The sequence below is a fragment of the Danio rerio genome, chromosome 22 (assembly GCF_049306965.1).
Source record: "Danio rerio strain Tuebingen ecotype United States chromosome 22, GRCz12tu, whole genome shotgun sequence".
NCBI lineage: Eukaryota > Metazoa > Chordata > Actinopteri > Cypriniformes > Danionidae > Danio > Danio rerio.
The window spans coordinates 2710771-2732412 of NC_133197.1; the positions used below are offsets into that span (position 1 = coordinate 2710771).

General features: G+C 39.8%; 1 protein-coding gene across 1 annotated transcript; it reads left to right on the plus strand.

Moving 5' to 3' along the window:
* Positions 1–3995: 3995 nt before the first annotated feature.
* Positions 3996–17484, plus strand: LOC101882596 (uncharacterized). Its single transcript, XM_073936765.1, has 6 exons — positions 3996–4158; positions 7181–7855; positions 10405–10701; positions 12278–12279; positions 14139–14274; positions 16733–17484. The coding sequence occupies exons 1-6, from the start codon at positions 4104–4106 to the stop codon at positions 17377–17379; spliced, it is 1812 nt and encodes a 603-aa protein (XP_073792866.1). The 5' UTR covers positions 3996–4103; the 3' UTR covers positions 17380–17484.
* The last annotated feature ends 4158 nt before the right edge of the window (positions 17485–21642 follow it).

The following is a 21642-nucleotide window of genomic DNA, read 5'->3' on the forward strand; positions in this document are numbered from 1 at the left end:
ACACTGTCATGTCTGTCAGATGAATGATCACAAATGTTTCAAATTTAGCTACTTTTAAAGTGCCAAATAAACAGTATTTTACCTCACGATTAAGGTTTTTGTCCTCATTATCAAATGTTTTGGCTTCTCAACAGTTGATTTGGCGCGTTTGTTTACGTTCCTCCGTTGCTTCCTCGCCGTGATGACGTCAACACTGACGCGGTCATTCAGCGTCGAGTCTTCAGAGCTGAGGTGAGTCTTTCACGCTTTTCCTTCGTGTTTAAACAACAATAAAATACGCAGCGTCCTACCTCGAGTACTTAAACTACGCCCTAAAAGTATGTACTTTTTTGTGAAGGAAAATATCTACTTTCGAGTGTGTAACAAAAGAGTACGCTAGCTTTGAAAAGCTACTTCCTCTTTTACAGATCGCTGTTGCTTATAAGCCCTGTCAGCCACATTTCTGTCATGTTTAATTTAATATCTTATTTGAGAAGCAGCAGCAGGTTAATCTCCCATTTACGAGTCTTTCATGGAGAGAAATCTCCTCATGTCTTTGGATAATTCTGCATGCAGACGTTAATGTCCAAACACGTCTTTAGATAACTTCAGTATTGTTGTTGCAGATGAAATATAACAGAAAGTTTAATTCTAAATGAATGTAGATTTAAATATTTTCCAGTGGGCTAGATATTAATGAACAATCATACAAACATCTTTACCGAAGCCTCTCTACTTCCTCTACTTCTCTCTCTATGGTTGGTCTCGCGCGTCCACCATGTTTGTAGTTTATTTACACTTTTCAACCGCGTTTGTAGTTCTAATCTAATTCACGCCCAACGCACAATATACTGTCGGCAATATCAGCGCTTAGAGTAAGGACTGTTCTACACTCAAAATTTTTAGCTGAAACTAGTAAACCATCCAGGAACATTTGGCATGCTCTTTTCCAATATGGTACTAGGGATGCACAAAATGATTTCTTTGGAACCGATCCAATCCCGATACTACTTATGACCCTAATCATAACACAAACAGGTCTGTTAAATAAAGTATTAATACAATTATAATAAGGCTAAATAATTTTCTGTTAATGACAATCCATATTGTGCCTGTCAGTTTCACTTTCATTCATTTGATTTAATCAACTACTTTGACCACAAAGAGCCAGGCTTTAAAAACTATTCACAGCACTAAGAGTATTCCCTTCAAAATGATGAACCCAGTCGGAAGGATGAGAGAACAGAAACTTTTAATATTACAGAATAATTTTACGCACATTGTTGCGCACATAGTGTCTGCGCAGCCAGTGCGTGAATGAAGCACTTGATGCATCACTAACACACACTGCGGTATCTGCAAACACTTTCATTCCAAAACAGCAGCAAAAAAGGCCGGAAATCAGTGCGTTGAGCATCTGTCTTGTGTATTATTAAGACTTTGCTAAATCAAAATTTTCAGGTAGGCCAACTTGAAGAGCAAGATCGGATTTGGATCAGTACCAGCTGGCCGACACCTGATCCAGCAAAAATATGCGGTATCGAACCAATGTCCAATACAAATATTGGGATCGGTGCATCCCTATATGACACATACTAATTCTATTTTCAAATACTATTTAGGATGGATAGTTTATGAAATGGGACGCAGCAACTGTTGGAAAATAGGAATAATTTTTTTATTATTTTTGTTTCTTTTTCTTTTCAATAAACAATTATTTGTATTGGTCATGTAAGGGTCATATATTAACTGAACTTCTACTGTTGTGTGTGAGTGCTGTGCGTACTAATTAGCATTTTTGCAGAAGTAGATAGATGCGGGTCCAAAATTAAATTCAGCTCTGCAGAAACTTCCTGTCTGAAGAGAGGTGTTAAAACTGAACACAGAGCACAGAAAGTTGTATGCTTTTTTGTTGTGCAGAGAATTCGTAAAAAAAGAGGAAGTATGTCTAAGGTGCGGCCAATGGAGAACTGAACAATTACTGACAAATGAGGTTAAACCAGAACTCCACCTGTTAATATCAGTTGTGTATATATGCTGGAGTCAGGAAATGTATATTAGTTGCGAACCTCTTAGATGTAACTCTTGTATTGCATTGGGGTAACGTAACCCAGAGCTCTGTCATCTATTTATTCATTTGTATCTAATAAATTACAAAATTTTTTGCCATTAAAAAAACCCTCTACTGACCTTTTCTTATTGAACATGCATGGATTTGGCTATATATTCAAACAATAGTATGTGAAATGGGACGCAGCAACTCTTGTTGGAATATCTTCCTCAATTTCATGCGTGTTTAATAAGAAAAGGTCAGTAGAGGGTTTTTTTCAATGCCAAAAAATATTAGTAATTTATTAGATACAAATGAATAATTGAATGACAGAGTTCTGGGTTACGTTACCCCAATGCAACACAACAATTACATTCAAGAGGTTCACAACTCGCTTACATTTCCTGACTCCAGCATCCAACACACAACTGATATTAACAGGTGGAGTTTTGGTGTAACGTCACTTATCAGTCATTCTGCAGTCCCTTGGCTCTTGTAACCAAGACATACTTCCTCTTTCTGCAACCCTTCTCTGCATACCAGAACTGAACAATTATGTGCATCCTCAATATATTTCACAACTTCTACAAGCCTCATGACAACTTGTGACATGTCTAGACTTTGTGTTAAACAAAGGCCCCCACACTTATTCTTATTCTGCTTTTTCCACTTGTCAGCATGTTCCTTTTAAAAGTATGCAGCACAGTAAAAAAGAGGAAGTGTGTCAGGTCAAGATGTGTTCTAATACAATAGGAAAGGTTGATTAATCTGTTGCTAGCCTAAACATTTTTCTAATAAAAAAATAAAGACACAAAAGTAATAAAAATAAATTCCTTTTTTCCAACACTCTTTACATCAATGGTCTCAAACTCAATTCCTGGAGGGCCGCAGCTCTGCATAGTTTAGCTCCAACCACTTCCAACTCGCACCTGCTTAATAGTCTCTAGTAGTCTTGAACGCCTTCATTAGTTGGATCAGCTGTGTTTGATTAGGGTTGAAGAAAGACTGCAGAGCTGCGGCCCTCCAGGAATTGAGTTTGAGACGTGTGCTTTACAGTTTATTAAAGCGACAATCTGCGACTAGTTTCTGCATTGAGTTCACCTCTATCTGTGTGTCTGCTGACCAAAACTATACAGCAGGCAGAGAGGAGCTCTGAGAGGACGATACGTGTAGGAATTTATTCCACGTTTGTGTTTGTTATATGGCAATTGGCAAAGTATTATGTGAGAAGGGTAAGAATGGGTTTTGTTGGAATATCAAGCCAATTCCATGCATGTTCAATAAGAAAAGGTCTGGAGAGGGTTTTCTTCCATGCCAAAAATATTAGTAATTTATTAGATACAAATGAATAATTGGATGACAGAGTGACAGAGCTCTGGGTTACATTACCCCAATGCAACACAAGAATTACATTCAAGAGGTTCACAACTAACATACATTTCCTGACTCCAGCATATATACACAACTGATATTAACAGGTGGAGTTCTGGTTTAACGTCATTTGTCAGTAATTGTTCAGTCCTCCATTGGCCGCACCTTAGACATACTTCCTGTTTTTCTACGAATTCTCTGCACAACAAAAAAAAGCATACAACTTTCTGTGCTCTGTGTTCAGTTTTAACACCTCTCTTCAGACAGGAAGTTTCTGCAGAGCTGAATTTAATTTTGGACCCGCATCTATCTACTTCTGCAAGAATGCTAATTAGTATGCACAGCACTCACACACAACAGTAGAAGTTCAGTTAATATATGACCCTTACATGACCAATACAAATAATTGTTTGATTAAAAGAAAAACAGACAAAAATAATAAAAAATGATTCCTATTTTACAACAGTTTGTAGCACAAAATATTCATAAATTTGTGTATATCATTGGTGTTAGCGCTCTAATTTCTGTACAAATTGGCACATTGTTTAATAATGATGTTTCATAATTAAGCTGATTGTTTTCTTTATTATTTTGCAGCTCGTCCTCCTTCAGTTCAGCTGTAAATACTGGAATATTCCCATCAGTCTACAAGTGAAGACGAACATCAGACCATCAGGAAGAAGAGAAATCTGCAAAGACAAAGATGAGTGATCCAGAACCCTGCAAAATTAAACAGGAAGAGACTGAACAATTAATAGGTTTGTGTTTATTTGTTAGGGGCCAATCACATGAATGCACTTTTTGTGTTGAGAGCCGCCTTTTTAAAATGATTTACAAACGGCCGCAGACATTTTACACGCTGCTCATGCGCCCTGCGTGCCTTGCTTTTTAACTGCCTGCTGCGCCTTGTGTTTTTGCCCTTGCGCAATGTGCGCTCACAGTTGAAAAAAGTCAACTCTGAGCGGAAAAATCACGTTATGTCACTCGTGTCTTTTTCATTCTCTAATCAAATGAAACCAGAGCAAAGAGAATAGATCAGGGGTGGCCAACCCTGTTCCTGAAGAGCCACCTTCCTGCAGATTTCAGTTGCTACCCATATCAAACACACCTGAACTAATTAATTAGGACCTGAACACCACATGATAATTACAGGCAGGTGTGTTTGATATGGGTTGCAACTGAAATCTGCATGAACAGGGTTGGCCACCCCTGGCCCTTGCATAGAATGACCAAAAGGAAAGTGAAAGTGAAAGTGATCGGCTGTCCATTGGATCTTATGGCTGTTGCGATGGCAAGCAGCTGCTTTGTTTTTTATTTATTTATTTAAAAAGCACATTAAAGCTGGGATGCAACTTGAAAGATGACAATACAGCACTTATTATCACAATCATCAGCACTTTTAATAGTTTATTTTACAGACTTATTATATGCTGTTGTTCTATTGAACTTTCATTTCAAAATGGCCGCCGCGCCATCTAGTGGCTGTTTCCCAAATCGCACTAGAGTGTCACCTCTTGGTGATTCTATGCTCTTTGACCAGCGGTGGGGTTTTCGTTGAGGCACCTGCAGTGTTTGTGTTGTCAAGACAACAACAGAGACTTTTGAAGATGGAAGAGAAACTCGCGGTTTGCTGTTTTGAGTTATACAGAGCTGTAGGGCTTCACAAATCTTGAATATCACAATATTATTAAATTCATTCATTCATTTTTGTTTTCTACTTAGTCCCTTTATTAATCTGGGGTCCCCACAGTGGAATGAACCGCCAACTTTACCGGCATATGTTTTACGCAGTGGATGCCCTTTCAGCTGCAACCCATTATTAGGAAACACCAATACACACTCATTCACACACATACACTACGGACAATTTTAGCTTACCCAATTCACCTGTACCACATGTCTTTTTACTGTGGGGGAAACCCATGCGAACAGGGGGAGAACATGCAAACTCCATACAGAAACGCCCAGAAACGGCTGACCCAGCCGAGGCTCAAACTAGCAACCTTTCTGCTGTGAGACCACAGCATTACCTACTGCGTTGCGTCACCCAGATATTATTAAATATTAAAGTTTATATTAATATCAACAGCAACACTCGCACAATACCGAGCTGATTCATTAGTTGCCTAGAGACATAAAATTGCTTGCTTGTCAGCAAAAAAGTCAGTGAGGGGCTGTTTATGGAACGTGAAAGCGTGTTTGGTGTGATCGACCCCTTACTCTTCACTAATGAAGCAGGCAGGTTGTAAAGCTTTAAGCTCTACATCTGTTTTCGTTCTTTTTCATATTACCCTTTTATATTGTTTACATTTTTTTTTTATTTAAAATGGCATTGCGTCCACAATTGAATTTGAAAACAAAGATCAGATAATCAGTGCTCATTTTCAAGTGTTTGTGTGGACTAACATTTCATGTGGAAGCTGAATAGCAGCACGCTTATGCCGCATGATAGTAGGCTAACATAGAGATGCTGATGCAATCACTCCATCATTCATCAGTCGTGTGAAGATGCAGGACGAAAATGAACGAGGAGAAAATGCCTTCACTGTTCCTAAATTGAATTAAACAGACTTAAATAGACATGTTTGACTGGATATCCTAACATTTTAAGTCACACAATTACTTTTTCTTTCAGATTTTAATGTAGCAGATATGCAAATAATTAATTGCGTTATTATTAAAATACATACGTTAATTTTTTAAGTTTAGAAATTAATTTGTATTAAAAGTAATCACTTTAAGTAATGCCTAGTTCAGACTGCGCGATTTTAGCCCCTATTTTGGCTAGTCGACAGGTTTTGAGAAATCGCCGACAAATGCCTGAAATCACAGGCAAATCGCTGCTCGTGCACGTAATGACAATCACACAGTATGAACTATCAAAGACGCTGAGATCTGAGAGAATCGCAGATGAGTCGCCGATGCCTGTGAGATATTTGGTGTGCTGAATATCTGGAGCTGACGGCGATTCAAATCATGCCGTGTGAGTTTTGACTGAAAATAACATCAGCGATCGCCTACAGCTAATGAGAGAGCAGCATTCACTTGTGTGTGCGTGTGTGTATACCTGCTGCAGGCCAGCGGGAGGCTGGGGGAGAAGTTAACAGCGCTCTTTTTCAGTTTATTTGGACCCACGAAAATGGAGGAAAAACTAGTGGAGGTTTGACAGGACTCAGGAGCACCCGTGTCTATTTGACGTTTCATTCAGAAAGAAATTAGTTTATTATCAACTTAAGTTGAGAAGAAATGGCTAATTCCCTTTAAACACAGGTGAACAAATATGCACATTTTCTTCCCCATTAAAGGCTTCTTTCTCATTATGTAGTCAATAACAAAAGATATACGACGTGTTTTTGGCTGTGAGACGTAGTTTGGACGAAGTTGTCTGTGATTCTTCCTATAGTAAAGTCATGCAATGTGAAAGCCCCTGTCGCCGATACATTTTGCAGTGTAAACAAAGCAGCGACGAAACGCTGGCCCAGATAGTCAAGCAGTGTGAAAACATCTGTGACACGACTACTTGGAAAATCATGCAGTCTGAACTCGGCATAATTCGACTTGACCTAAAGCTTGTCAGGACTTGACTTGACTTGTTTAGAGTAAACCCCTGACTTGATTTGGACTTGATTTGTCTGAACTGTGACCTGAGACTTGCTCGGACTTGACCATGTGTCACTTTTCCCCATCTCTGCTATAAATTACCAAACTGTGAGTGATGTGTGAAACTGCAGCAGGGGTTGACTAACCTCTTAAAATTTTACTTGTTTACCTAATTTTCAGATGTGATGGTAAAGGAGGAGAGTGAAGAACTGAGTGAAGATGAGGAGAAACATCATGTCAAGAGTGAAGAAGAAACTCAATCAGAGACTGAACATAGTATGTTAGCGGAAAGAACAGCAGTTACAGGTTTGACCTGCACTCAGTGTGGAAAGAGTTTCAAGAGTAAAAAATCTCTGAATAATCACATGAGGATCCACACTGAAAAGAAATCCAGTAATTCAGGAAACCTGAAAACACACGAAAGGTCTCACACTGTAGAGAAACCTTACAAGTGTTCAATCTGCGGCAAGAGTTTCAGTCGTTCAGGACGCTTTAAAATACACGAGAGGACTCACACTGGAGAGAAACCGTACAAGTGTTCACACTGTGAGAAGAGATTCAGTAATCCAGGAAACCTGAAATTACACGAGAATATTCACTCTGCAGAGAAACCGTACACGTGTTCACACTGCGGCAAGAGTTTCAGCCGTTCAGGACGCTTTAAAATACACAAGATGATCCACACTGGAGAGAAACCGTACAAGTGTTCACACTGCGAGAAGAGATTCAGTAATCCAGGAAACCTGAAATTGCACGAGAATATTCACTCTGCAGAGAAACCGTATCGCTGCACTGAATGTGGGAAGAGTTCACGACATTTATCTTCTCTACGAAGACACACAAAAAAATTTCACAGTAAGTGAACGTCCCAGCTCTTCTTGGTCATGTTATTTAGGGTAATTATGTGGTTGATGACACGCGTTTAAAGGAGTCGTATTATTTGATTTGATGTTTTCCTTTGTCTTTGGAGTGTGACTAATGTCTTGTTTTTACTGAGCAGTTCATTGTTGAGAGCTTTATTGCCAGGTATGTTCACACATATAAGTAATTTGTTTTGGTGACAGAGCTTCTACAGTGCAACAGAATGACAGAGACAAGTAATATATTTTAAAAACAGAAGTAGTGAATGCACATATACAAATAGAGAAGTGTATGTAGAGCTATATACAATGTTATATGTGCAGCTGTTATGTGCAAATTGGCATGTAAAGTGCGTTTTTAAATAAGTGTATATGTGTATAGCAAGTAGTTATCATTGTTTTACAAATACTATCATCAAGTGTTAATGGGATGGATTGCCTAAGGCAAGAACTGTTTCTGTGTTGGGCTGTTCTGCTGTGTAGTGTTCGTAAGCGTCGACCAGAAGGTAAAAGTTCACAGAGTGCTGGGTGTGAGGAGTCCAAAGTGATTTTGGCAGCCCTACTGCTCGCTCTGGATAAGTACAGTTCTTAGAGAGTAGTACCAATGGTTTGCTCAGCAGTCCGAACTATTCGATATAGTCTTCGAAGGTCGGATTTGGTAGCTAAGCTAACTCAGACAGTTGGTGATGTGCACAGGGCTGATTCAATGATGGAGGTGTAAAGCTGTTTCAGCAGCTCCTTTGAAAGGTTGAACTTCCTCAGCTGATGAAAGAAAGTACAGCATTTGTTGAGCCTTTTTTGACAATGGAGTCAATGTGAGAGTCCCACTTCAGGTCCTGAGAGATGGTGGTGCCCAGGAACCTGAATGATTCCATTCTGTGTCGGACTGTTCTGGTGCGCAGTGCTCTGTAGCGTCGACCTGAAGGTAAAAGTTCACAGAGCGCTGGGTATGAGGAGTCCTGAGTGATTTTGGCAGCCCTTCTACTCGCTCTGGATAAGTACAGTTCTTGGGGAGTAGGGAGGGTTGTACCAGTGATTCACTCAGCAGTACGAACTGTTTAACATAGTCTTTGGAGGTCAGATTTGGTAGCTGAGCAAAACCAGACAGTTATTGACGTGCACAGGGCTGATTCAATGATGGAGGTAAAGAACTGTTTCAGTTGCTCCTTTGGAAGGTTGACAAAGGAATTACAGCCTTTGTTTAGCTTTTTTTGTCAATGGAGTCAATGTGAGTGTCTGACTTCAGGTCCTAAGAGATAACCTGAATAGAACCTGAATGACTCTTTTCAGGGCCGGGCTGTTCTGGCGCGCAAGGCTTTGTAGCGTCGACCTGAAATTAAAAGTTCACAGAGTGCTGGATGTGAGGCATCCAGAGTGATTTTGGCAGCCTTTCTTCTCGGTCTGTATAAGTACAGTTCTTGGAGAGTAGAGAGAGTAGTACCAGTCATTTGCTCAGCAGTCCAAACTATTTGACGTAGTCTTCGGAAGTCGGATTTGGTAGCTGAGCTAAACCAGACAGTTATTGACGTGCACAGGGCTGATTCAATGATGGAGGTGTAGAACTGTTTCAGCAGCTCCTTTGGAAGGTTGACCTTCCTCAGCTGACAAAAGAAGTACAGCATTTGTTGAGCTTTTTTGACAACGGAGTCAATGTGAGTGTCCGACTCAAGGTCCTGAGAGATGGTGGTGCCCAGCAACCTGAATGACTTCATTCTATGTCTGGCTGTTCTGGTGCGCAGTACTCTGTAGCATTGACCTGAAGGTAAAAGTTCACAGAGCGCTGGGTATGAGGAGTCCTGAGTGATTTTGGCAGCCCTTCTGCTCGCTCTGGATAAGTACAGTTCTTGGGGAGTAGGGAGGGTTGTACCAGTCATTTGCTCAGCATTACGAACTATTCGACCTAGTCTTCGGAGGTCGGATTTAGAAGCTGAGCTAAACCAGACAGTTAGTGACGTGCACAGGACTGATTCAATGATGGGAGGTGTTGAACAGTTTCAGTTGCTCCTTTTGAAGGGTGACGAAGGAATTACAGCCTTTGTTGAGCTTTTTTGACAATGGAGAGTCCCACTTTAGGTCCTGAGAGATGGTGGTGCCTAGGAACCTTAATGACTCTACAATGCTGACCATGATGGTCAGTGGGGGACAGCAAGGGCGTTTCTCCTGAAGTCCACTATCATCTCCGCTGTTTTGAGTGTGTTCAGCTTCAGGTTGTTGTGATTGCACCGGACAGCCAGCTCCTCAACCTCCTGTCTGTAGGCAGACTTGTCATCGTCCTGAATGAGGCAGATAAATGTGGTGTCGTCTGCAAACTTCAGGTGCTTGACAGAGGTGAAGTGCAGTCATCCGTATACAGGGTGTGTTTTTGTCCACACAGTGGGGTTTAAAGCGTCTCCCACATGTGATGTCAAGAGACCGACTCGGAAAGTGGGAATAACTTCATAAAATAATTGACCATTGATTAAATGCTGATTGACAATTGATCTGTCACTGAATAAGCATATGCAATCCTATATCACATTTCTCTTTTCTGTACTTAATTTTCAGGCCCAATGGTGAAGAAGGAGGAAAGTGTCACTTGTCAATATCTGTGCTCTTTGTGCGGAAAGATTTTTACGCAACAATCCAGTTTAAACACACATCAGCGGACGCACACTGGAGAGAGACCGTACACATGTACTCACTGTGGGAAGAGTTTCACACAATCAGCAAACCTTCACAGGCACCTGAGAATCCACACTGGAGAGAGACCACACAAATGTAATAAGTGCGGCAAATCATTTTTGAGTTCTTCAGGTCTGATAAGACATCTTGGAGTTCATACATATGGGAAGCCTTATTCGTGTTAGTGCAGAAAGAGTTTTATTAAACCTGGAAGCTTGAAATGACCCCAGGTCATTCACACTAGTGAGAAGCCATACAAGTATGTAAGCCTAAAAAACACAAAAGGACTCACACTGGAGAGAAAACCAGCCCTGTTTTATCCAAAGATGCAAATTAGATTCATGTGCGAAACTGGAACGTCGCATAAAACATTTATGAATAAAGCAGCGTTTCCATCCAACGAGTCAAAGAGAACGAAATGGTACTCCCTGATAAACTGGAGCAAATATCAGACAGAAAATGTAGATTTATGCAGCAACTCAAAGAGTTCTGGAGGTAATAATAATACAATGATGACAGACTTTGGCTGAGGCGTTTTAGAAAGACCAAAACAACATTTCAGATGTTTTACAATGTGGTTTGTCCATTAATGCGTCCAATCACACACATTTATCATCACATGATCTGTTCAAACTAAATCACATTACATCTCTTTGATGCGCATGCTGGAGTTTAATCTGTAATTGTGTTTCCGTCGCAGTTTATGATTCGTTGATTCACATCAGCTTATAGATGGAGTTCCTCATCTGAAGCTTTTATTATTGTAGACCTTTCAGTCATTTTGCTTCATGTTGTGATTATGTTATTATGCAAATTATCAAAATGCAACGCTTATGTTTTTATATCATGCTGAATTATGCATATTCATCACCTGTGATTGCTCAATTTAATTCATTAGAGGTTTTTCAGCATGTTCAGTTTGTGTCTGTTCAGGAAAGAGAAACTTCACAGTTTTAAGATAAAAACGAAGATTTATTGAACTTGTTTTGTGTGATTTCTGAAACTGGATACCAGCGATGAATATATGTTCATTATTTTATTGTTATTAGCTTAAAGTAGACATTTTTAAATGTTACTTTTTTATTAATCATCTTTTAATAGTGTGTTAATAACGTTTGTTTATAGTAAGTTAGTTGGAAGCAAGCTGAACTGACGCTCAAACCGAAAGTGAAAGTGACCGCCCTATGGGCTCTGACTTCAGGAAAAAAAGATCATTTTGTTACACTGGTATATCTGTCAGCATGAAGGATCACGTAAGCAGTCTTACACCTCACTCATGATTAAGATTTTCGTCCTGATTAGCAAATGTTTTGGCTTTTCAATAGTTAATTTGGCGCGTTTGTATACGATCCTCCTTTGCGCCCGCCTCGCCGTGATGACGTCAGCACTGACGCGTTCATTCAGCGTCGAGTCTTCAGAGCTGAGGTGAGTCGTGCGCGCTGTTTCCTCGTGTTTAAACAACAATAAACACGCGCAGCGTCTCAATCGCGTGCGCATACTGCGCCCTAAAAGTATGTACTTTTTTGTGATGGAAAATATATACTTTCGAGTGTGTAACAGAAGAGTACGCAAGCTTTGAAACGCTACTTCCTCGTTTACAGATCGCCGTGTTGCTTACTTATAAGCCCTGTCAGTCATCGACATTTCTGTCATATTTAATTTCATATCTTATTTGAGAAGCAGCAGCAGATTAATCTCCCATCCACGAGTCTTTCATGCAGAGAAATCACTTGTCTTTGGATAATTCTGCATTCAGACGTTAATGTCCAAACACGTCTTCATATTTCAGTATTGTTGTTGAAGATGAAATATAACTCAGAAAACGTGATTTAAATGTTTTCCAGTGGCCTTCCATGCATGTTCAATAAAAGGTCAGGAGAGTTTTTTCTTCAACCTTTTACATATAAGCAATTTGTTGGATACAAATGAATATTTGATTTACAGAATTCTGTTATCCTCAATGCAATGCAAGAGGTACATTCAGGAGTTGCGCAACAACTTTCATTTCCTGACCTCGACTTATATAGGCAGCTGAAATTAACAGGTGGAGCTTAGTGGAATTCGTCACATGTCAATCATTCTCCAGTCCTCCATTGGCTGCAGCCCATACATACGCCCTCTCTTTCTACAAGTTCTCTGCACAACATTAAAAAGTCTAAGCCCTTCTCAACTGCACATATTCTGTGTTAAATATACTGCTGACAGGAAGTTTCTAGCTGCTTAGCTCAAGTCAATTTTTAGACAATCAGGCCTGTTCATCTCTATCTACTTCTGCAAAAATGCTGATTAGTATGCAGAGCATCCCACACACAACAGTAGAAGTTCAGTCAATATGTCTTTAAATGACCAATACAAATAATTGTTTATTGAAAAGAAAAAGAGACAAAGATAATAAAATATATATTCCTTTTCCCCAACAATATGTCCACCTGTCATGTTTTGGACCATATAGGGCACAGGATGTGTGTTTGGATATAACTCGGTTTTTTGACCACACTTCGTTATTATTGTTCTTTTATTCGTTTGCTGGAAATTACAACTGAATTTAGAAATAGTTTTGAAACGAATATTTGCGCTTAATAAACAAAATTAAATATGTAGGGTAATAAATGCCTGTGCGTACAACACCGTTTCCTGGTCTATGAAAAAGAGAAAGTGAAAGTAAAGGGTGATTGGAGAAGGCTCATTCTTTATCCTCTTATTGCAGATGCTCTGTTTAACTGTTTTCTTGCTAGTGAAGCGTTCAGTTTTTACACTTACAAAGTCGCCATGTAAATAGCAAATGTGCCATGGAGTGACGCAACTGGCTCTTAAAGGGAATGGGAGATGAGACTCTGATTGGTTTTTCACACCTATAACTCATTAAGAGAATAAGCTCAACCCTGTTAGACCATGCGCTACCGTGCATAGAGTATTTTTCCATCCTTAAAACAGCAAAAGTGGATTCGGATATGCCCTTAATGCTTTTGCACCCTGTGCTTTAGACTTTGCGCCTAGATCGTTAAAATAGAGCCCCTACACTTAAAATGTTTACTGGTAATAGTAAACCATCCATGAACCTTTGGCATACTTTTTCAACATACTACAATTTGGGACATGCTAATTCAATTTTCAAATACTATTTAAGACGGATAGTATGCAAATTGGGACACGGCACTTTACAGTTTATTAAAGTGACAATCTGCGACTAGTTTCTGCATTGAGTAAACCTCTATCTGTGTGTCTGCTGACCAAAACAATACAGCAGGCGGTGAGGAGCTCTGAGAGGAAAACTGCGTAAGATTGAGTCCCACGTTTGTGTTTGTTATATTGCAAAGTATGATATGAGAAGGGTAAGAATGGGAATCTACCAAAATATGAGTTTGTAGCACAACATAGTTCTAACCATATAGATTGCTATGCAGAAAAACTGTTTATATGCTACAGTAATCTCTTTATTTCATGTCAATAGTTTCTGTTTATACCTAAGTTATGCTGATGCCTTCAGATCTGAAAATTGGCACATTGATTTATTATGATTTATTTCATCAATGAGTGAAAATTAAGCTGATTTTTCTCTTTATTATTTAGAAGCTCGTCCTCCATTTCAGCTGTAAATACTGGATTAATCCCATTAGTCTACAAGTGAAGACGAGCATCAGACCATCAGGAAGAAGAGAAATCTGCAAAGACAGAGTTTATTGAAGGACAGTGAGAAGATGAGTGATCCAGAACCCTGCAGAATTAAACAGGAAGAGACTGAAAAACTAATAGGTTTGTGTTTATTCATTACTCTTCAATAATGAGGCTGCACAGCAGTGAGGTTGTAAAGCTTTAAGCTCTTCATCAGTTTTCGTTACTCATATTTCATATTGACAATTTTTTTTATTAAAAATTCGCAGCACGCTTATGCTGCATGATAGTAGGCTAACGTGGAGATGCCGATGCCATCAATCCATAATTTTCAGTCATACGAGAATGCAAGATGAAAATGCCTTCACTGTTCCTAAACTGAATTAAAAAGATTTGAATAGACATGCTCGACTGGATATCCTAATTTTAAGTGACACAATTTTTGTTGTTATTATTATTATTATTTTTTCGGGGTTTTCAACTTTTTTGGCCAGGACAGTGGAGAGTATTGACAGGAAAGTGTGGGGAGCAGAGAGAGGAGAAGGATCGGGATAGGACAGCGAGACTGGAATTGTGAGCAGCGGAGTGCATGTGTCGACGCACTAACCACTACACCACTGACACCGACACAATTTTTCTTTCAGATTTTATGTAGCAGATTTGCATAAGATTATTGCGATATTAATAAGATACATAAGCTCATCTTTTCCGTTTAAAAATGTATATGTATAAAAAAGTAATCACTTTAAGTAATGTGACCTGATCTAAAGCATAACTTGACTTGTTTAGAGTGAACCCCTGACTTGACAAGAGCTTGATTTGTCTGAACTGTGACTTAAACCTGGTTTATACTTCCGCGTCAAGTGACCGGCGTAACCCACGACGCATGCAACGCTCTGCTGTGCATTTATACTTCTGCGCGCTGTCTCTGTTGGTCTGCATTAAAGGGCACCTATGGTAAAAAATCTACTTTTCAAGCTGTTTGGACAGATCTGTGTGTTGGTATAGTGTATAGACCGTCATACTGGGGTGATATGAACACACCCAGTCCTTTTTTTTCAATTTAACTACAAAAAAAGGGTCGGCCAATTGGAGCTGTTTTCAAATCGATCACACCATTACATAGGTGTGCGATCCCGCCGCCCACCGAATTGATTGACAGCTGCGCGCATTAACATGTTCCGGTAGTCGCGTGTATATGTCAACAAGACCAGGCAGACATACGCAAAGCAACCGGGAATAAAAGCTCTGTTCTGTTCGCTAGGATCAGCAATCATCATCACATGTGATTAAGAGTGAGTTTCACATGTTTAAAGTGTTTTAAAACAGAGTATGTGTGTAATTAATTACAGCGGTTTACTTCAGCTTTACTTCATCAGCACAGCCGCGTGTCAGAACAATTATAAAAGAAGACGCTTCAATCCCGGTTTGTGGAAGTTAAATCAGGTTTATTTTGTACATTAACATAACAGATATCCACACTTGAGGTTAGCCTTAACTAGGCTAAGCACTCTGTCTGTCTGCCTGCCTGCGTGTGTGTGTGTGTGTGTGTGTGTGTGTGTGTGTGTGTGTGTGTGTGTGTGTGTGTGTGTGTGTGTGTGTGTGTGTGTGTGTGTGTGTGTGTGTGTGCGCGCGCGCGCGCGTTAACTTTGTAACGATATTGTGTGTGACTCATCAATTCATGCTTAACAATACTGATTAGTAAAGGTTAGTTCTTACTGTAGTATCTCACAAACGCTACGTGAGACCTCCTTCCTTTAAGTCTGTCTGTTGTCTGACGCAGCTGAGGGAGGAGGCATGTAGAAACAGTAGGCGGGCAGAACTCGGCTTAAAGGTGCAGTACGACAAAACCACCCCCTGCTGGAAATCAGTATAAAACAGCATCTTGTAAAAGGTATAATGAAAAATCTGATGGGTATTTTGATCTGAAACTTTATATACACATTCTAGAGACGTAAAAGACTTATATTAAATCTGAAAAAAGGGGTAACCTAGGTGCCCTTTAACACTTCCGCAACGCTAGTTGGCAGTGAGGTGTAAATCCTCCTCTGTGTCGAGTTTCTTCGCTGCTGTTTTGCTATTCCTGAACATTTCCTGGATGTACAAGTGGCTCAAACTCGCTCATTTTGAGGCAGGAACCGGCTGACGTGCAACAACTTTAACTATGAGGTAAACACAAAACAAAACTTTCCATCAGGAGCTCCTTCACGGGACTCCACACTTGTAAACAATCGCTCCATTTGGCTCGCGTCCAGCTCGCGCTATTTGCGCGGCTCTTGTTCCCGCCCAGACTCGTCAGGGCTACCAAGCCGACCAATCACAGAGCTTGCGCTACGCGTCGTTGCGACACGTAGTTACAATTTTTGAGAGGTGCACATCAGCGACGCCAACGGCCACGGCGAAGGGCTATGCGTCAACGCCGTAGCATACGCCGGTGTTTGACGCAGAAGTATAAATCAGCCTTTACTCTGACTTGACCATGTGTCACTTTTCCCCACCTCTGCTACAAATGACCAAACTGTAAGTGATGTATGAAACCACAAACTACAGCAGGGGTTAAGTAGCCTCTTAAAATCTAACTTACTTACTTAATTTTCAGATGTGAAGGAGGAGAGTGAAGAACTGAGTGAAGATGAGGAGAAACATCAGGTCAAAAGTGAAGAAGAAACTCAATCAGAGACTGAACAAAGTATTTTAGTTGAAAGTACAGCAGTTAAAGGTTTGACCTGCACTCAGTGTGGAAAGAGTTTCAGGGACAAACACATTCTCAAGCATCACATGAGGATCCACACTGGAGAGAGACCTTACAAGTGTTCACACTGCGACAAGAGATTCCGACATTCAGGACACATGAAAACACACCAGAGGACTCACACTGGAGAGAAACCGTACACGTGTTCACACTGCGGCAAGAGTTTCAGTCATTCAGGACGCTTTAAAATACACAAGACGATCCACACTGGAGAGAAACCGTACAAGTGTTCATACTGTGAGGGCCTACTCACACTATGCCATCCGTACCGTGCCCAGGCCCGTTTCCCGGATCGTTTGAGAAGTGTGAGTGCGTTGAATCGGGCTCAAGCACGGTTCACTTGGCCGGCCCTGGCCCGGTTGGAAGAGGTGTGCCTGAGCGCGGTACGCTTGTGTGTGAGCGCGAAACGCGCCACAGCCCGAAACCGAAAGCGAGACGTGACTTTTAAGGGACTTTTTGATATGGATTTATTAATCATTCTTACTGTTCAGTGATCGCAAACTGCCGTAGTTTATTAAAGACGAGAACTCCTCACAGCACGCCAGCTGCGCGCCTTCAGCAGATCTCCTCATTCCTGCAGCACGAGAGCTTAATGATTGTTTATGAGCGCCAAAAGTGGCGGATCTGTTCGGTAAAATATCTGACTGTGTGTCCCCGCATCCCTAAGGACTGTTTGGCGAAATATTTGACTGCATGTCACTGCATAACAAACGACTGAAAGGATATAACTAGAGAAATCTTCACTGTGCTGCTAAATGAGAGCGTATGGCAAGCCGTTTTAACATTTAAACCTTGTTCTGACTATCCATAAATATATTTAGAGATATAATTATATATTTTGACAAGTCATTATTATAATTCGACTTGTCAGAATGACAATTAGAGATATCTGCAATTACAATTGTACTAGTACGAAATCAGATTGGAGATATCTGCAAATATATTATGACTAGTCATATTCCTCCATTGACTTCCATTGAAAAATATTTGCAGATATCTCTAACTGAGTTTTGACTCGTCAAAAATCCAATTCAAGATATCTACAACTGTAATTCGACTATTAGTAAATTAATTAGAGATATCTTCAAATATATTTGTAAATATCTCTAAATATTACGAATTAAAGACATCTCCAAATGTATGACTAGTAAAAACTCAGTTAGAGATATCTCTAATTACAATTGTGCCGAGTCAAAACTCATTTAGATATCTGCAAATATTTTTCAATGGAAGTCAATGGAGGAATATGACTAGTCATAATATATTTGCAGATATCTCCAATCTGATTTCGTACTAGTACATTTGCAATTGTAGATATCTCTAATTGTTATTCTGACTAGTCGAATTATAATTATGACTAGTCAAAATATAATTAGAGATATCTCTAAATATATTTATGGAGTCAGAACAAAGATTTAAATGCTAAAAAGGCTTGCCATAGAGAGCGCTTCTGAACAGCGCAGCAGCGATGACGTAAGCGTGCCGTGGCCCGGTATGGTGTGAGCGCGGGCCGTCGGGGGAGACGGGAGGGGGGACAAGCGTGCTTTGGCCCGGTTCGAGGCAACTGTACCTAGTGTGAGTACGGCCTGAGAAGAGATTCAATAACTCAGGACACCTGAAAACACACGAGAAGATTCACACTGGAGAGAAACCGTATTGCTGCAGTGATTGTGGGACGAGCTTCTCACAATCATCTTCTCTACGAAGACACACACAAAACTTTCACAGTAAGTAAAAGATCCAGCACTCCTAGGTCGACTCATTTAGGGGTAATTGTGTAGTTGATGACACACATTTAAAGGGGTTGTATGGATTTAGTAGGATTTTTTGCCTTTAGAGTGTGACGAGCTGTTTATGTAAGATCTGTAAAGTCTCGTTTTCCACTGAGTTGGTCTTAGCTGGTCAGGCTGGGAGATGACCAGCTAAAACCAGCCTAGCCAAGCTGGGAGTCCAGCCAAAACTAGCTATATCCAGCTTAAACCAGGCTAGTCAAGCTGGTTTTAGCTGGATTTGGCTGGTCATTTTCCAGCCTGACCAGCTAGGACCAGGCTGGAAATGGCTGGAAACCAGCCTCGAAGTGGCCAAAACCCCTCTAAAACCAGCCTGGTCGACCAGCTAAAACCAGCCAACCAGCCTAGGCTGGTTTAAGCTGGTCGACCAGGCTGGTTTTAGAGGGGTTTTGGCCACTTCGAGGCTAGTTTCCAGCCATTTGGTCTTAGCTGGTCAGGCTGGGAGATGACCAGCTAAAACTAGCCTAGCCAAGCTGGGAGTCCAGCAAAAATCAGCTATATCCAGCTTAAACCAGCCTGGTCAAGCTGGTTTTAGCTGGATTTTTCTGGTCATTTTTCAGCCTGACCAGCTAGGACCAGGCTGGAAACCAGCCTGGAAATGGCCAAAACCCCTTTAAAACCAGGCTGGTCAACCAAAACCAGCCAACCAGCCTAGGCTGGTTTAAGCTGGATTTTTCAGCAGGGTTGACATTAACTTTTTTGATCACCAGCTACTGTGGCTAGTAGATTTCCAACATTACTAGCCACTTGCCATTTTCACTAGCCACACCTTTCTTGTTGGGAAAATTTATTTGGCTTAAATTCGATGTTGATATGCTAAAATGACTTGATTTAGATGTTGTGTTGTGTCCACATGCCTTCTCATTCATTTAACATCTAGTGTGTATTGTGTATGAGCTTGCTCAGTGTGCATGAGCAAATGGGTTGTGTCACAGTGCAATCAGTTTTTATTTCATGACTTTTCAGGACTCAAAATTCAGGATTTACCCAATTTGTCTCTGACCACACCAAATAAGTATTTCTTAGCCACATTTTTTTTAATGTGTAAAAACAAGGAAATTATAGCTTTATATATGCACTTTTTAATACAACAAAACTTTTCTTAAAAAAAAAAACTTTATATTTAAAAAAAAATTATGGTCATGTATCTAAAATATGCACAGTAATCTGTCCTGGCTAAAGGTCTCAGATCACCAGTGAACTACACATAAACGGGGAGTAATCTCCCATTAAAGCAATGTTATTGTAAAAAATTAATCTGTCACTGATTAATCATCTGCCTATTTCACATTTCTCTTTTCTGTACTTAACTTTCAGACCCGATGGTGAAGCTGGAGGAAAGTGTCAATAGTCAACATTCATGCTCTGAGTGTGGAAAGAGTTTTACTCAACAGTCCAGTTTAAACAGACATCGGCGGACGCACACTGGAGAGAGACCGTACACATGTGCTCATTGTGGGAAGAGTTTCACAGAAACGGCAAACCTTAACAGGCACCTGAGAATCCACACTGGAGAGAGACCACACACATGTGATCAATGCGGCAAATCATTTTTGAGTTCTTCAGGTTTGAAGAGACATCTTGGAGTTCACACAAATGGGAAGCCTTATTCGTATTAGTGTGGAAAGAGTTTTATTAAACCCGGAAGCTTGAAGGAAACTGGGAAACTGTACAAGTGTTACCACTGGAGATTTTGTTGGTCAGTAAGCCTGAAAAAACAGGAGAGGATTCACACTGGAAAGAAATTGTACACACTTTTTTATTTTTTTTATGATTATTTTTTTCTCAACTTTGTTTTTATTGATTTTAATTATAATACAAAACTCAACAAACAGTACAGAATGTTAACTTATGATATTTCAGAGTCTACTTTCACACACCAACATTTGTTAAATTAAAATAACATTTAAAATAAATTATAACATAGAATAATATACAATACTTAAAAAATTTCTAAAATAAATAATAAAAAAATAAAATGCAAAAAAAAAAAATTATATATATATATATATATATATATATATATATATATATATATATATATATATATATATATATACCAAAATAAATAAAATAAAAATAAAAATAAAAAACTATTACATTGAATTTTAAATTACAGTCATCTTTCCAGAGAAAAGTGTACACACTTAGTGTGGGAAGAGTTTCACACAATCATCAAACCGTAATAGGTTTCTATCCAAAGATGCCAATTAGATTCATGTGCAAAACTGGAACATCACACAAAAAATTGTGAATAAATCAGCATTTCCATCCAATGAGTCAAAGAGAACTAAACCATCATGTGCTGATTAAACTAATTAGCATTATTATCGACAGCTATCATGATGCAGTGTTTCCTCTAGGATTTTTTCCAGCTGTGGTGGCAGACTCTGTTGGGCCTTTTAAACAGATCCACCATCTACCTGTGGCGTTATTTCATTGACAAATGATGACTGCAGTATTATAAGTCAAAATCTCATTCATGTAATACGAGCGAATCTCTGTCCTCGAGTGCAGACTTCCTCTGTTCGTGAACAAAACTTCTTGCGCGCCCTCAGATATACGCTGCTCAAGTGCAGATCTTCTTGTGCGCTCTCGAATAAACGCTGCTGAAGTGCGATTTAGTGCGTTTATGTAGTGAGTATGTCTCCAACATTTATTGGATTTGCTAGGAATATTTATGAATGTCTCCATTAAACCTACATAGTGACATTATTGCGTCCTGAATGAAAGTGAAACGGCTATAAATTCCAGCAAGATAAAGTCATTATATGCAGAGCCACAGACCTTTATCTATAAAGTGTAATTATGGAAACTGTGTTCATCATAACAGAAAGCTACGTCGTGTTTGCTGGCCTCTGTCAGTAAGTCAGTCAGCACGTCACTTTAAAGGGTTAAACAAATTACGCACAGCATTACTATGATTACAGAGAAGTTTGCGCTGTTATAATTCACTTACCTTTTAAT

What these genes read in the sequence shown, in the direction of transcription:
- LOC101882596 (XM_073936765.1), top strand. Translation starts at nt 4,104, where the DNA reads ATGAGTGATCCAGAACCCTGCAAAATTAAACAGGAAGAGACTGAACAA. An exon ending in AGAGACTGAACAATTAATAG is followed by an intron (nt 4,159 to 7,180) that starts GTTTGTGTTTAT and finishes CCTAATTTTCAG; the next exon opens with ATGTGATGGTAAAGGAGGAG. An exon ending in ACACACAAAAAAATTTCACA is followed by an intron (nt 7,856 to 10,404) that starts GTAAGTGAACGT and finishes CTTAATTTTCAG; the next exon opens with GCCCAATGGTGAAGAAGGAG.